Below are 15262 nucleotides of genomic sequence, written 5' to 3'. Positions count from 1 at the left end.
GCGGACCTTCAGTAACAGTAATAAATCACAGCAATAGTACATTCATGTAGTTGTAAAAAGCATGATAATATATTAAGTAATCCAAAGTATTCAGAATACGTTACTGTCATTGAGTAACGTAACGGAATACGTTACAGAATACATTTTGGGGCATGTAATCTGTAATCTGTAATGGAATACATTTTAAAAGTAACCTTCCCAACACTGATTAAGTGTTTTAATCACAAAACATAAGTTAGTACTTGGCGCAGACAGGTTGTTAGCGAGAACAGTGGTGAGATGTTTGTGGTCTTGTTGTTGATCACCAGGAGGCATTTTGGCCAACTCCTCCTCCTCCACAGCTTTAAGGTTAAAGAGGACATGAAACGCTACACGTATAAAGCCTCTCTTCTACACAGTCCTCATTTATAAAGTGCTTTACAAACCCCAACATTACAACTAACAGTTGGATTTTCCTGTTTGAGTCCAACTAGCCAAACAACTAACAGCCACTCAGGAGGTCAAGCTGGTCATCTACTGATCAGAAGGTTGGCGGTTCGATCCCTGGCTCCCCGTCTGTGTACCAAAGATCTTTGGGCAAGATGCTAACCCCAAGTTGCTCTCCGATGCATCCATCAGAGTGTGAATGTGTGTGAATGTTAGATAGTGAGCACTTAAAGCTGAAGAAAGTGACTGTGGCATGTTGTGTAAAATACTTTTAGTGCTCTGGGAGAATACAAAAGTGCTATATGTACCATTTAAACAGACAGTGGGCAGAATATCCTTGTTTTCTTAACATGAAACTCACCGCTGCAGTCAGGTGCACCACGAATGTGATCCCCTTAAACTGATTTTAGTCTTGTTAGTTATCGATCCTATCATAAACAAATTATTACCACAACCAACCACATGATGTGACGTGCTGTACAGACAGAAGATGGTGCTGAACATGTTTTTAAAAATCTAAGCTTGACATAGTGTCATTTCCAGCAGGGCTCGGTGTATATCAGCCTTTATGTGTTTCCTGTGCCCTTTAAGAGACTGGCTTGACCATTACCTTAAAGTGCTTCTCCTTTGTTGCCTTGGCACTATAATTTGATTCATCGTCATGCTGGAAGATCCATCTTCAGTCTTCTGGCTGAGGAAAGGTTGTCATCCAAGACTTTACAGTACATGGACATATCTGTTTTAGTAGGATGAACTTGTCCTGCATCTTCAGCCAGGCCTGAACAGTTTTCCATTAGGTCATAGTACCAGGTACTTCTTTAGTACCTGCTGGGCCAGGGTTCCAAGCTATCCGAGCAGGTACTAAGATGTGAGTTCTTCACACCGCATGTCACCGATTGGCTAGTCAGTAGCATCACTCGATGAGTCATGAGAGCGCCTTGTTCACGAAAATTAAACCACCATTTTTTTGAAACCCGGCAATGAGGGAAACTGCTACAAAAACCATCGCTGTGGTCCGAGTCTGCCGAAGAGCAACAGACCGAGCAGCAGGTATTTTCTTGCTTCAACGTCCGCCTTGGTTGGAGCTTTCGTGTTGCATATTAATGACATCGTTGGACACACAGAGGCGTGTGCAATGGAAGAAATTGATTCTGTGGAGTGGTGTGCTTCATAATAATCAGTCGCGATCAGGAACATCTGTAACTGATTATGGTCTGTGCCCATCACTGCGAGCCAGAACTGACGGGGCTGTTGGGGAATTAAATAGTCATTTCATTTGATGATACACAAATCAGTGGATACGCTTTGAGTGTTTTTCTGGATTTTTGGTTGACATTTTCTTTCCACTAAATCACAACTATAAAAATTATCAACTGTTCATTTCTTTTTAAGTAAGCAAGCCTACAAATTCAGCAGGAGATCAAATTAAGTTTTTCCCCAACTATATATCCCATCTGACTGATGACCATGTTACACAACAAACTTCTAAAGTGGCAAATGTGTTTTTTCCTGGTAAAACATGTTCGTGCCAAAGTGAAACTTGGACTAACCACTGATCAGTTCGGCAATTCAAATAACCTGAGGAAACATCTGTTGACTTCTCTTTAGAAGCCACTAAAACCTAAAAGATTCCACTCTAATAAAACCTGTAATCATGAAGTATTTATCAGTGTAGGGAGTTTTTATACAAGTATTTGGGATAAATTAAGGTTAGCTAAAAGTTCTTTCACAAACCTGTCATTGCTCATGTTTAAGGTGTAGTAAAACTGAAGCACTCTTCATACCTTTTCTTCTTTTTTTAGATTTCGTGACAGGATTTCTTTTTACCCCCAGAGAGGTGGGAAACATCCCACTCACAAAGATATACACTAGTCTTATTATATTTTCCTTTTTTTTTTTTAAGTTAATGTAAAACCTTCATCAAAGACAAACAAATACACAGAAACAGTAACTGTCATTTATAATTTAATTCTGTAACATCTTGTGAGGAATGCCAACAGATATCCATGAACTCAATGCATCAGAGACAATCTTGGGGGAAGCTGCTCTGTGTTTAGGGTGTGGAGTGGAACTGTCAGAGAGGTAGACGAGGTAAAACTTGTTCCATAAGCGTCTCTGCAGTTAGAATAAATGTGATGGTCCAAAGCTGTCACTGAACACATGCCAAGAAAACTCTTAAAATGGCCATGCTACTCTTTCTTCTTGTAGTCCTCCAGATGAGCCAGGATCCACCCCGATGGTCCCAGGATGATCAGGGCGAACATACCCAGTCCAACAGCAGTTTCCTGGACATCAGAAGGTGAAAGAGAGGGCACATTGTCAGCTGTGAACCCGCACTATCACAAGGGCTTTGTTTTTCTTTTTTTTAAGGGGGGGGTGGGGGGGGGGGGGGGGGGGGCACTGTAACAATTCATTGAGTAACTCAAATAATTCAACTATAAAAAAACAAACAAACCTCAAATTCATTGATGCTTCACACACAGCCCTGTAGCATGCCAATGTCTCAATTTTGTATACATCTCATTTTATTTGACTTTGAATGTTTACATATTTTTGCATTTAGGAAAATATTTTCTTTAAAAAAAAAAAAAAAGTAATTTCACTGCAGCACATACACTCAAAAAGTTGTTTTTCTGACAAGTGTAGTATGCAGTTAAATGTTTCAACACTGCAATTTCTATAATGGAAACCAATGAGCAGTTCATTCTGGAAGTTTCTTTTCTAATTTGAATTTTTTTTGCTCACGTCACAAGTAAAAAGTATTTCCTATCCCATTACTCAATTAATCCATGGAATAACCAATAGATTACTCAAACACTAAAGTAATCAATAGCTGCAGTCAGAGTCGAGAAGGACCAGGGCCTTATGGAGTTGTACAGTATCTCACGAAAGTGAGTACACTCCTCACATTTTTGTACATATTTGATTAAATCTTATCATGGGACACCACTGAAGATATGAGCTTTGATAGAATGTAAAGTAATCAGTGTACAGCTTGTATAACAGTGTAAATTTGATGTCCCTCAAAATTACTCATCACACAGCCATTAATGTCTTAATTGCTGGCAACAAAAGTGAGTATACCCCTAAGGGAGGACGTCCAAATTGCCCCTATTTAGCCATGTTCCCTCCCCTTCGTCATGTGACTCATTAGCGTTACAAGTTCTGAGGTGTGATTGGGGAGCAGGTTTGTTAAATTTGGTGTTATCATTGTCATACTGGTCGCTAGAAATTCAACATGGCATCTCATAGCACTCATAGCATAGCGTGTATCCTCCAGCTTCACTGTGCTAATGTATTTATATTATGCTAACATAGCTGTGTCGCTAGCGATCACATAGCACATCATTATATACCAGTTAGCCCAACTTCAGTAACCCTACAAACGTCACTGCTGTTTAGTTTTCTGTTTTCATTTATGTTGGAAGTGATAACAGAGCTGTACGTTTGAATTTTCTCAAATCTCTCAGTCAGAACATGCTATATCATGTTTAGGTGGAAGCTAGCGAGCTAACTTCCTGCTAACTTCTAACTCTGTTAAATTTCATAAATCCTGTTTTCATGGATGCCTGGATGTTAAACTTAATTGTCACACCTGGTAAAGCAGCAACACTGATGATTTTATTACAGGTGAAAGAATTTAGACAGTTTTTAACTCTCAGTGACACCAGTGTTCGTTTGGGGACCTGAAGTGGAGTTTGGACCCAGAAACAGCTAATGATGTCAGACTTAAAGATCGGATTGAAACCAGACACTAGGGCTGCAACGATTCATTGCCATAATCAATGTCGTTGACTATAAAAAAATTTTGTTTTACTCTAAAACGGGGGTGAGCAACTACAGTCCTCGAGGGCCGGCATCCTGCAGGTAAATTCAGACATGCAGTTGTACCGAAAATAATGATACCAAACAAGGAAAAGTCAACAGTTTTTAAAAGTGAAAGATAAGAGGTAAAATTAAAAGTAGTCAAAACCCTTGACCCCAGAGGCTTTATGCTAATTCAGCTCAGAAGCTCTGACATACAGATGAACAGAGGAAGATGTTTCAGCAGTTTGAAAACTTAAGTTTGTGAAACATTGCAAAAACCACTGAAAGTCTTGGTTTCATCTCCTCCTATATCAGTGCTTATGTGGCGATATTGTCTGGGTAGCGACACCTGGATGATCGGATATCCTCGTGTCATAATAAATGTTATTCCAGGTTCAACATTGCAAGTAGGGCTGCTCAATTAATCGAATTTTAATCTCGATTACGATCGGGGCTTTCAACGATCATCAAAAATGACTGAGCCGATTATTAGCCCCTCCCTCGTGCTTTACTCTCGCGCTGCTCCGTGTGGCAAATCGAGCGCACCCCTCTGCATTTCGAACACGCGTCACAACAATTAAGAGCAGCGGTCTCCAACCTTTTTGCGCCACAGACCAGTTTATGCCCGACAATATTTTCATGGACCGGCCTTTAAGGTGTCGCAGATAAATACAACAAAATAAAACTAGTACTGGTACCGAAAAAAAGAAGATTTATTCATAACACACGTGAAAAGACCCAGGAAAACCGAGTAAACGATAAAAACAATAACAAAATAACGCTGAAAACCAATAAAAACCCTGAAAACTATACATTTCACACCTGAGCCTCAACTCTCGCGGCCCGGTACCAAACGACTCACAGACCGGTACCGGTCCGAGGCCCGGGGGTTGGGGACCGCTGATTAAGAGGACCCGAGGGAAGCTCGGAAAGCTAAGCAGAAGTTATTTGGAGAGGAGAGTGATGCTGTTGGTTGAAAAGAGGTAAAAAAACTTGAGTGGTGTGGAAACATTATGGGTTCATGAGTCAGACGTGGATCAAGTAGACACAGTGTGTAAACTTTGCTACAGTGTCGTAGCTGCACCACAGAGCAACACTGCAAAGTTCACTAAACATAGATGTTTACATTTTTCATTTATTGCAAACATTTGCACTGTTATCAGTATTTGCACTATTTTATATTATTTTTTGACAATCTTTAAAGTCATTATTCAATACATTGTTATTGTTAAATAAATATCGTCAAATAATCGAGATCTCAATTTCAGTGAAAATAATCGTGATTATCATTTTTGCCATAATCGAGCAGCCCTAGATGCATATGCTGTTTTTTTGCAAATTTGCAGTATAATATTTATTTTTGTTTTTCCTGCAGTGTATAAAAATTGGTGTATTTCAAAAATAAAACTATGAAGACACTTAAAATAAATTTCCTGTGGTGGGAAACTATTTTGTGCAACTTTTTTGCATTTACAGTTTTGAGGGATAAGCCTCTTAAATTTCTCTAACTAGAAATATATGTAAAAAAAACAAAAACGATTTTCAATTTTTTTGTAGTTTATTGCACTTTATGTAATTACTATGCACTTAATGCAGACATATTATTAAAATTTGGGCTATAATGGTTGTATTGATGTATAGCAACTTGAAATGCTCCCAAAAATGGCTCCACAGCATGTAAACATATAATATAAGCTCTGGTGGACTTGGTTCTATGGTAGGTCTTAAAGGGTTAATGGCAGGTGTCTGTGAAACAAGGTTGCTGCCATAAGCGAAACGACTACTACAACGGCCTTAATGGCCCCATTACTTCGGGTATACTGGGGCCAGCAGTAGATATAATTTTCGGCGGTGAACATAAAAACAGCCTTGTCGCAAGTTGAAATGAGCAGAAAGATTAAAAAAAAAAGGAAAGTTTACTTCAAAGTTTCTTGAAAAGAAAACGAGTCTCAAGCTTGTATAGAGGGAGGTTGTAACACCTCCCTCTATACAATATGATAGTCTCCGATCTTCTTCACACTTGCTTAAACTGACAGAAACGACACCTTAAAACAGGTGTTGTGCCAAAAAGTGATCGCCTGCCAAAAACTGATTTCCAATGTTTGCGTGTATTTTTTATGTGTAATATCTATGTTGGTAAATAGACTTCGGTGAACAGCGTTTACAAAGGGGCTATATATGGAATTAAAAAACTATCTGTTTTTTCAAGTATCTTTACAACTCTGTGTTATTGTACTTACATTATAACCAATCCGGTCCTTTATCCTCACTTTAAATATTTTTACAGAACAATTGTAATATTTGAGCCATTTCTGCTGTCCAACTACTTCTTACAAAAGACATTTTTAATGTTAATTAGACTTTTTTTTTTAACGGTATAAATAAAGGTTATATAAAAGTCACTGCCAAAGACTGATTGCGGCTTCTACCTTGTTACTCTAATGTTGTTTGTGGCTCAATATGACTTTATGTCATCCATGAGGGATGCATTTGACATACGTTTCACATATTATAGCCCAACAAGTGACTTATAGCAATTTAAATACGAGCAATCAGATTTTGGCAAATACCGGAAATCAGTTTTTGGCAGACACCGGCCGCGCAAGGTTACACAAATTGAGGCGCACGACCGGCCTACAGCACGTCAAAGCGCGCCGCCAAAGCCCCCCGTGTAACGGCGGGAACGTTACACCCTGGAGTCTCTAACATTATAGAGACTTAGTTTAGTTTATTATATTTTAAAAAAAAAACCCACTTACAGTCAGAACAAAAAACACATTAAGCTCCGACCGCTGCACAGACAGTGACCTCGTCAGCCAAGGACAAACCATAGCTGCTAACACATTTAAGCGACCTATCGATAGATCAGACTTACAAAGGAGCCGATCTTTTCCTTCGCTGGTCTAGTGTAGATGCTGGCTCTCTGAGCCACGACGTGTCCCCTCAGGACAGGAGCAGCACGGCGGGCAATCACTCCTAGAACTCCGGGCATGTTGACGAATAATGGCTACGAAATGCGTTGGTTTCTTCTCGGCTAAAGAGCAGCTCTTCTTCGCTGTCTTCTTCTTCTTCGTGCTGTTAACTGGCCGTTGGCACACAGTTGAACTGGTGCATTGCCGCCACCAGCTGGAGCTCATTTAGAACACCTTATATTCTGTTTAATGTCCAGCATCCTGTTTGATGAAGCATGTGTTTGTAGTGGCTGTGATGATCATATATCTCTGAATTTAAAAAAAAACCCAACCTATTCATAAAAATATTAATAACAATTAATAACAGAAAAATAGACAAATAAACAGGCATGAGCAGAGTGTGACAGTTTTTTATTTTTAAATTTAATATTTACATTTAATATTTTGAATGTTGTGGTCCAAATTTAACAATGTTCTGACAAACATTTGGTAAATCATTATAAAGAAAATAAAAGTGGTTCAAGTAAGGAGCCTTGGGGTTCTCCAACCATATAATCAAGGTAAAGAGATTTCTTACCACTGTTAACAGGGGGCATTAAAATATGACTGAAAAATGATTGTGAACTGTTGGCAAAACATCTGGTTAAACATATGACATTCAGACATTCTCAAAAATGTGATTTATAGAGCACCAAATCACAACTTAACAGGCCTTTATATTGTCAGGTAAAGACACTGCACAACACATTGTGGGGAAGACGGGGAAGCTTAACTTTAACAGACTTGTGTTTGCTGCTGAATCATATACTACAGATCCATAATATAACACTGATGGTAGTTGATTAATGTCTCTGCCCCTCAAATCCCAAATCTATGTAAACTAAACAGCAGATTATATTTAAAAGCCAGCTCTCAACATCAGTTGCCTCACGGACCTGTTAACTGCAAGGCATATATGTCATTCAAATAAAAAATAACAACAAAGAAAAGCTCCCTTTTAACAGGAAGAAACCTCTGGCAGACCCAGAGTCAGGGAGGGGTAGCTATCTGCTGGGGTCACATATAAAACTGGGACATATGGGCTTCTTCTGTGTTCCTCTTTACACATGGACGTGGACATAGAATACATTTGTGGATCTGTTTGAAATTTGTGAAATTTGTCCCAAAAGCCGATGTGGGCATGTGATCTACATCAGCCAAAGACCACACACGTATTTAAGGTTGTGAACGAGAGGAATATTGCATGTAGTCTTAGACATTTGTATGTAAAAACGTTTTTTGAAAGACAATATGATTTGTGCAGCTGAACTTTATAATATTTTCCGTCAATAATCACAATCTTTATCAGGTTTGGATGTGCACATTTGTAAAATAGTTTTACGTGTGGTCAGATTGCTTTGTATTTGTGTGTGCATTGGTGTATGCATTTGTTAGTCCTCAAACGTTACACACAAATCATTGTATACATCTGTACATCGTAGTTTATGCTTGTGGATCATATTATATCCCTTCGTAACACTTTTGGGGCTTGCCGCACTTTCAGAAGGACATCTGTAGTAATGAAATATATTAGATGTTATTAAGAAATGACCAGACAGAAGAGTTTTCAGGGAGCACTATTATACCTTCACCTTCTATGCCATATGTCAGAACAAGATCCAGAGTGTGATTAAAGTAGTGATGGGTTGTTTTGCATTTTGAGAGAAGTCAGTTAACAAAAGATTCAATGCAGAATGAAGACTCTCATCGTCAGCATCTACATGCATCCCAGTCTGAGATGACTGCAGGTTTCAACAACCTTCACCAACAAAACATTTGCACAATTACTTAAAGTAGCACCACTGGTGGTTTCTTGATCATTAATATGCAAATTGTTATCTACATGGATGTAAAAACCCATGTAGATCTGAACTGAGCACTAAGAAGATAAAAAGTCTGAGAAATCAGTGAGAAATTCTGAGGAAGTGTTAGGTGGACGATATATAACAAATGAGTTTTCCAAATGAATTAAAACTATGTCTTGGTCTTTGGTTTATTAATAAACTGGAGTGGAAGATTGCTACCACACCCTTAACAGTTAGTATGACTGTTAGTATAAATGTTTGATTCATTTACTAACATAATCATCCTGCTGTAACCAGGTTTATTAGTGTGCTGCTCGGCAGACCCATCACTAACCCCAGCAGTTACATTGTCTTGTTAAACTGTTGCCTGATAACTTATTTCCCCAAACTAAGGTTTGGACCTTAGTGTATCGATCTGTGGACCCAGAATCCCACTACAGAGTCTTGCTCTGGTTAAAAAGTCCAGGCTCCGATCCAGTAGGCAGTGCAGAGCTTAGATGGGAGCCAATGGATGAGAGGACCTGCCCAGTTCTAACCGCCGCTAGCCTCCAAATATGGTAAATGGGCTGCGTCTTATATAGCGCTTTTCTACATTTAAACCCTTTAAATGCCAGTTTAAAAATTGGAATTATTAATAATTATTTTAATAAAATTCACAAAAAGGAATTATTTTCTCTATAATAAACAGTAGAGGGTGGGGAATTGGGGGTAATTACATAGATAATAATTCATGTTTTGTGGTTTTTTTGTAAAGAAATTGTGCAGTCGTTCAAATGTTTAAACTGGGATTTAATGGGTTAAAATCCTGAAAACGTTTGATCATTTTGACAATGGCTCAAGTTAATCGAGTGATTTCTGAAAAACAAAGCAGAAAAAGCTTTATGAGGATTTCATGACAGATTATGTGCACAGATTTTTGTCCACGAAGGTGTCCAAAGATTGCAAATTTTAAGCAGTTGAAAAAGAATTAAACACAATTAACTATCAGCGAAATCACATGTAAATTATGACTCTGTGTTTAACAATTACAGCACACATAATACCATTTTTTAAAATCAAATCAAGCTCAAGCTTTCTACTTCTACAACTGATAGTTGCACTACCCACCTCTGCTTTTTTGTACCCAACTTGGCTGTTTTGAGGTGGCAAAGAGGATTATTATCCATTAACACAAGGAACTTTGATCCCCAAATAATCTCTGAACGGTTCTTCCCATTTTAAAGCAAGCAATTCAAACTTTGTGCTACTGTAGTTGTGGTCATTTTTCTCAGCCTGGTGTAGCCTGAGGCTAGCATGAGCTATGACCCGCTTGGTGTGACCCTGCTGCTTACACAATACAGGCTGTAACCATGTTGACAAGCATCTGTCTTTACTATGAAGGGTTGAGTGAAACTAGCAAAACCCAAAATGGAAGCAGAATTAAGTTTGTCGTTCAGCTGCTCAAAAGCTAAATCACACTCAGGAGGCCACACAGCAGCTAAGTGTGGACCAGGTCTTCCTGTTTGCTTGGCACCTGTACTTCTGTTAAAAAGTCATAAAGTGGAACAGCAATCTGTGAGATCCCCTGAATGAATCTCCTCTAATTGCTGCAGAACCCTAAAAATGACTCTTTAACAGAGCCTGGGACCTTCCACTTTTTAACAGCAGACCTTGTATAGTTGTGTCCACACACTTCACCTTGAAACCAGATTCTGCCAGTCGCTTAAACACAGTCTCAGGCCTCTCTCAGTGTTGCTCAACGGTCCCTGAAAAAACTAAATGTTATCCAGGTTCACAAGAACGATCTAAAAAACGAGATCACCGATAATTACCTGCAACAGTATTTGATATGTGGCAGGTCCATCACAGATACCAAACAGCATTCTGGTGTATTCACTACACCAGACCAAATGGAGGTTACATTGTGCTTCTCACACACACACACACACACATACACATGCATGCACACGCGCACACACACACGCATGCACGCACACACATGCATGCACACGCGCACACACACACACACACGTGCACGCACACACATGCATGCACACGCGCACACACACGCGCACGCACGTGCACGCACGCACACAAACACGCATGCGGACACACACACATGCAGCTCTCCAGCATCTGTTAACATTTTTCTTGCAGACTGTAAACTGTTCAAATCTGAGGAACTTTTGAACGAGAATGAGGATTGACCAAATGATGTTTTGTATTTTGATATCACCATGAGCTACACCTCTGGTTACACCGCCTGTGCTGCTGGCTTTGAGAATCATTCTGTGTACTAACTCTGCGACAAGACCCTCGATGCATTTAAAAGTCAGTTTCGAAAAAGAGAAATCCACACACTCATCAACAAACGCACATAGATTACTTAATTTAATAGACTACTCATACAGTAAAAACACTGAAACTACAATATTGTCTCTAGATGCAGAAAAAGCGTTTGACAGAGTTAACTGGAAATTTTTATTTGCAACTTTACACAAATTTGGTTTTGGAAACTCTTTCATTAACTGGCTAAGAATATTATATAATTCCCCAACAGCTTGTGTCAGAACAAATGACCAGACATCCTCCAGCTTCTGTCTCCTGAGGGGCACCAGACAGGGATGCCCACTCTCCCCTTCACTGTTTGCAATTTTTATCAAACCACTAGCAGCAGCATTTAGACAGGCTACAACAATTAAGGGCATAAAATGTAAGAATGTAGAACAGAAAATCAGTCTCTATGCGGATGATTCTTGCTTTTTCTCCCAAACTCACAAACCAACCTTTCTAAGGTAATTATTCTAATCAACTGGTTTTCAAGAGTTTCAGATTATTCAATTAACACTCATGGGAAGGGTCGCCACTATAAAAATGATGATCTTGCCAAAAATAAATTACTTATTTTTAATGATCCCGAACAAACCATCACAAGATTGGTTCAGATCTCTGGATTCACATATTTCTAAATTCCTTTGGAAAGATAAACCCCGCGTATCATCTTAAAAACGCTTCAAAGAACCAAGGATAAAGGAGGATTAGAACTACCTAACTTTCAACAATATTTCTTGGCCAACAGGCTTCAGTACATTTCAGGATGGTTAAAACGTACCTTCTTAGATGAACCTTGGCTAGATGTTGAACAGGCACTATGCAATAATCTAGAGATTTCAGATCTACCATTTATCAGCTCAAACATCAAATGACATGAATGCTTCAAAAGCATCAGCATCAGCTCTTCTCTGACAGCATGGTGGGAGTTTCTAAAAATAACGGAGTCTTCATTAATCCCATGCAAACGTACACCTATCTGGAATAACCCGACATATTACAAAACAATAATATGATTAATTTTCCAGATTGGAGTGGTAAAGGAATTAAATACTTAGAAGATATATTAGAAGGAACAGACTTTATTCCATTTGACAGACTAGTTACACAATATGGGATCAACAAGAAAAGATTTTTAGAATATCAACAAATTAAATTCATAGTAAAAAAAGAAGTTTAACCTCAGTCAAGTTGAACTACAAACACCACCAAGCGCGGTACATTTTCTTACTCTTAAATCCCCTAAATTATTATCTAAAATATACAGAACACTTTATAAAATAGATGAATCAATATCACTTCCTATTGCAAAGTAGGAAGCAGATTTATCAGTTGGCTTCTGGTCTCATATTTGCTTAAAACCTTTAAATTGATTAGAAATCCCAGTCTGCAATTAATACAATACAGAATAGTACATGGAGTGCACTATTCAGGTCATCGGATGTTCCAGATGGGCTTTACATCCGCCAACAACTGCTCACACTGTCAAACCAATACACCAGACAATTACATCCACGCTCTTTGGTTCTGTCCACCAGTGCAGAAGTTTTGGCGCGAGATATGTGAAGACTTATCAAAGTGTCTGAAATGTAACATTCCAACCTCCCCTTTAGTGTGTTTGTTGGGAAATTTGGATGATGTCACTACAGATCCTAATACAGTCCACATGTTTTTTACTGCCTTTGCATAGCCAAGAAAACGGTCCTCATGAACTGGAAAAATAAAAATAATCATAATTCTAGCCAATATAGAAACTATCTAATAGATCACATTAGTCTCGAGACAGCCTCTGCCACCACATTAGATCAATTCCTCTGGGCTCCTTTGATCGGCTCCAGGGCTGGACTGGGACAAAAAATCGGCCCGGGCATTTTGACTAGAGACCGGCCCACCAGGTATTATAGGAAAAACCGTAAACCCTTTGAATGAAAACAAACGCTGTTGTCACAGTGATGGACACTGTCTTGTTGGTATATATGTATCAGTCTAATAAACTTAAACCTACACCGTCCTCCCTATTCTGGTATTCTAAACAGTACCCGAAAGTAGACTGCTTGGTCGAGTTAACCTCCTGAACTATCTACAACACATGGTGAAAACCTGAAATTAAGACAGAGACTAGAGGTGAGACATGATCATTACTGATTACTGATGACAGATTTAGATATATTTTCATAAACCATTCGTTTGCCACATCAATAAACAGCATGGCAGGGCAAAATATTTTTTCTAACATGGCAACCTTTAAAAAGTGAAAGGAGACAGAAAGACAGGTGAGAAAGAATCAAACTTAATTGACTTTTTGATGGCATTTTACACACAGTACTGGTGCAGTATCTAGAAAATGTGGGAAAATACTGGCATCATATTCAGTACTTAGCTACTTCTGAAGAAATTATGATGGGACCCTAAAAAAATTACTATGTACAATAATGGATTTCTATACATTTTACATCAGATGAAAATGTTTGTTGTAATTTATTAAAAGCTCGACATTTTAAATGAGAATAAGAAAGAAAAGTATTTCTTTGTGCCCCCCTCTCCCTGTTAATGCCCTACCTGGCCCCCTGGCAACACTTTGCTAGACCCGCCCCTGCACAGTTACCAGCTGTCAGCTGCTTAGAAAAGGATCCTCGTGTTATTTGTCTCTCAGAAACAGTTCATAACTTCAACTCATTCATGTCACCTAAAAGGTAAACCTGTTTCTCCATCACAGCTCTGATGATTCAGTAAGGACGTCTCCTGGTTTCATCTTCATGTTTCCCTCTCACCACATATCCAAACCATCATGACCAGCAGCTTTACAGCTGTGGCTCCAGCAAACATCAGCTGATACTAGAAATTAATATTAAATACATTCTAACAACAGCTGATCAAACTTAAACGTGCTGCTGTTGTTTAGCGTGACATCCGCTGGTTTCCTCTTTCTGCCGCAAAGTGGGCGATAAACAAACAAGAGAGACGATCAGCTGATCATTGATCTCTTTCATGTTTGAAGGAGAAACAGGAGAGAGAGGGGAGAGAATGACAGAAGAAGAGGCAGCTGTGCAGCAAAGACAGAATAACTCCAGCTTTGTGTCTTTTTCATTGTAGCTGAAGTCCGGGACAAACTGCGTCCCTACTCAGCTCAACACGAAACACGTGATATTTTCTCTGAATACGAGACGATTCCGTTTTTTACAGGAGGGTTTGAAACTCTAATAACTAACCTTATGAATAAAATAAGATAAAACAAGTTCAACATCAACAATATCATAGCACCCACCCTGCTGTATAGAAACTCCGTCATGCTAGCTAGTACGCAGTACGAGTTATTGTAACTGACGGTAAAAAGTCAGCATAACGAAGATAAACTCCACCTAAACTTGGTTTATATCTGACCCAGATAGACTGCAGGTCATAACTTCTTACCTGAAGTTCAGTTCATCGTCTCGGGTCTCTGCTCCTCCTGCCTTTCCCTCATCCACCTGCTGGCCTCCACCACTTGCTAATGTTACTGAATCTGTGGAAGCTCAGCCATAGCCACCACCAAACAACTGAGTTATTTTTACACATCTCCCAGCATCTGGCCAATCCACCAGCTTTCAATAACAATAACAATAACAATTCTGGACTGTGTCATAAAATACTTATTTCAGTGAATCACATGCATATCGTAGCTTTTGTATAATGTGTTTATTCTGGATTTTTGGTTGATATTGTGTGTTTAGCATAAAAATTATTGGCTGTTCAGTTCAAACTTGTGTTACTCTCTGAGGTTTGTGATTGCTGCATATGTGCATCAGATTTAGAAATGCTCCCATTCAGTGGTCCATGGTATGGCAGGTAAATGACCTGCACTGGTACTTCTTCAGGGACCCCAACAAAATGGAAATCTTTGGGACTGAAAAAATAAAACACCAATTAAAAGCGGTGTCTGGAACAATAACGTCAACCAGTGGGACAGAGAAACAGGGCTTTTGT

The 15262-nt window shown here is 39.0% G+C and overlaps 1 protein-coding gene across 1 annotated transcript; it reads right to left on the bottom strand.

The window, feature by feature from the left end:
- Positions 1 to 2378: 2378 nt before the first annotated feature.
- cox8a (cytochrome c oxidase subunit 8A) lies at positions 2379 to 7315 on the bottom strand. The gene is made up of 2 exons (XM_085144516.1): positions 7109 to 7315; positions 2379 to 2711 (listed from the first exon to the last, which is right to left on the bottom strand). The coding sequence occupies exons 1-2, from the start codon at positions 7223 to 7225 to the stop codon at positions 2616 to 2618; spliced, it is 213 nt and encodes a 70-aa protein (XP_085000642.1). The 5' UTR covers positions 7226 to 7315; the 3' UTR covers positions 2379 to 2615.
- Between the last annotated feature and the right edge of the window lie 7947 nt (positions 7316 to 15262).

Source organism: Neolamprologus multifasciatus, chromosome 19 (genome assembly GCF_963576455.1).
Source record: "Neolamprologus multifasciatus chromosome 19, fNeoMul1.2, whole genome shotgun sequence".
Lineage (NCBI taxonomy): Eukaryota > Metazoa > Chordata > Actinopteri > Cichliformes > Cichlidae > Neolamprologus > Neolamprologus multifasciatus.
Note: the sequence above shows the minus strand (reverse complement) of the source record. Positions and strands in the feature narration are given on the sequence as shown.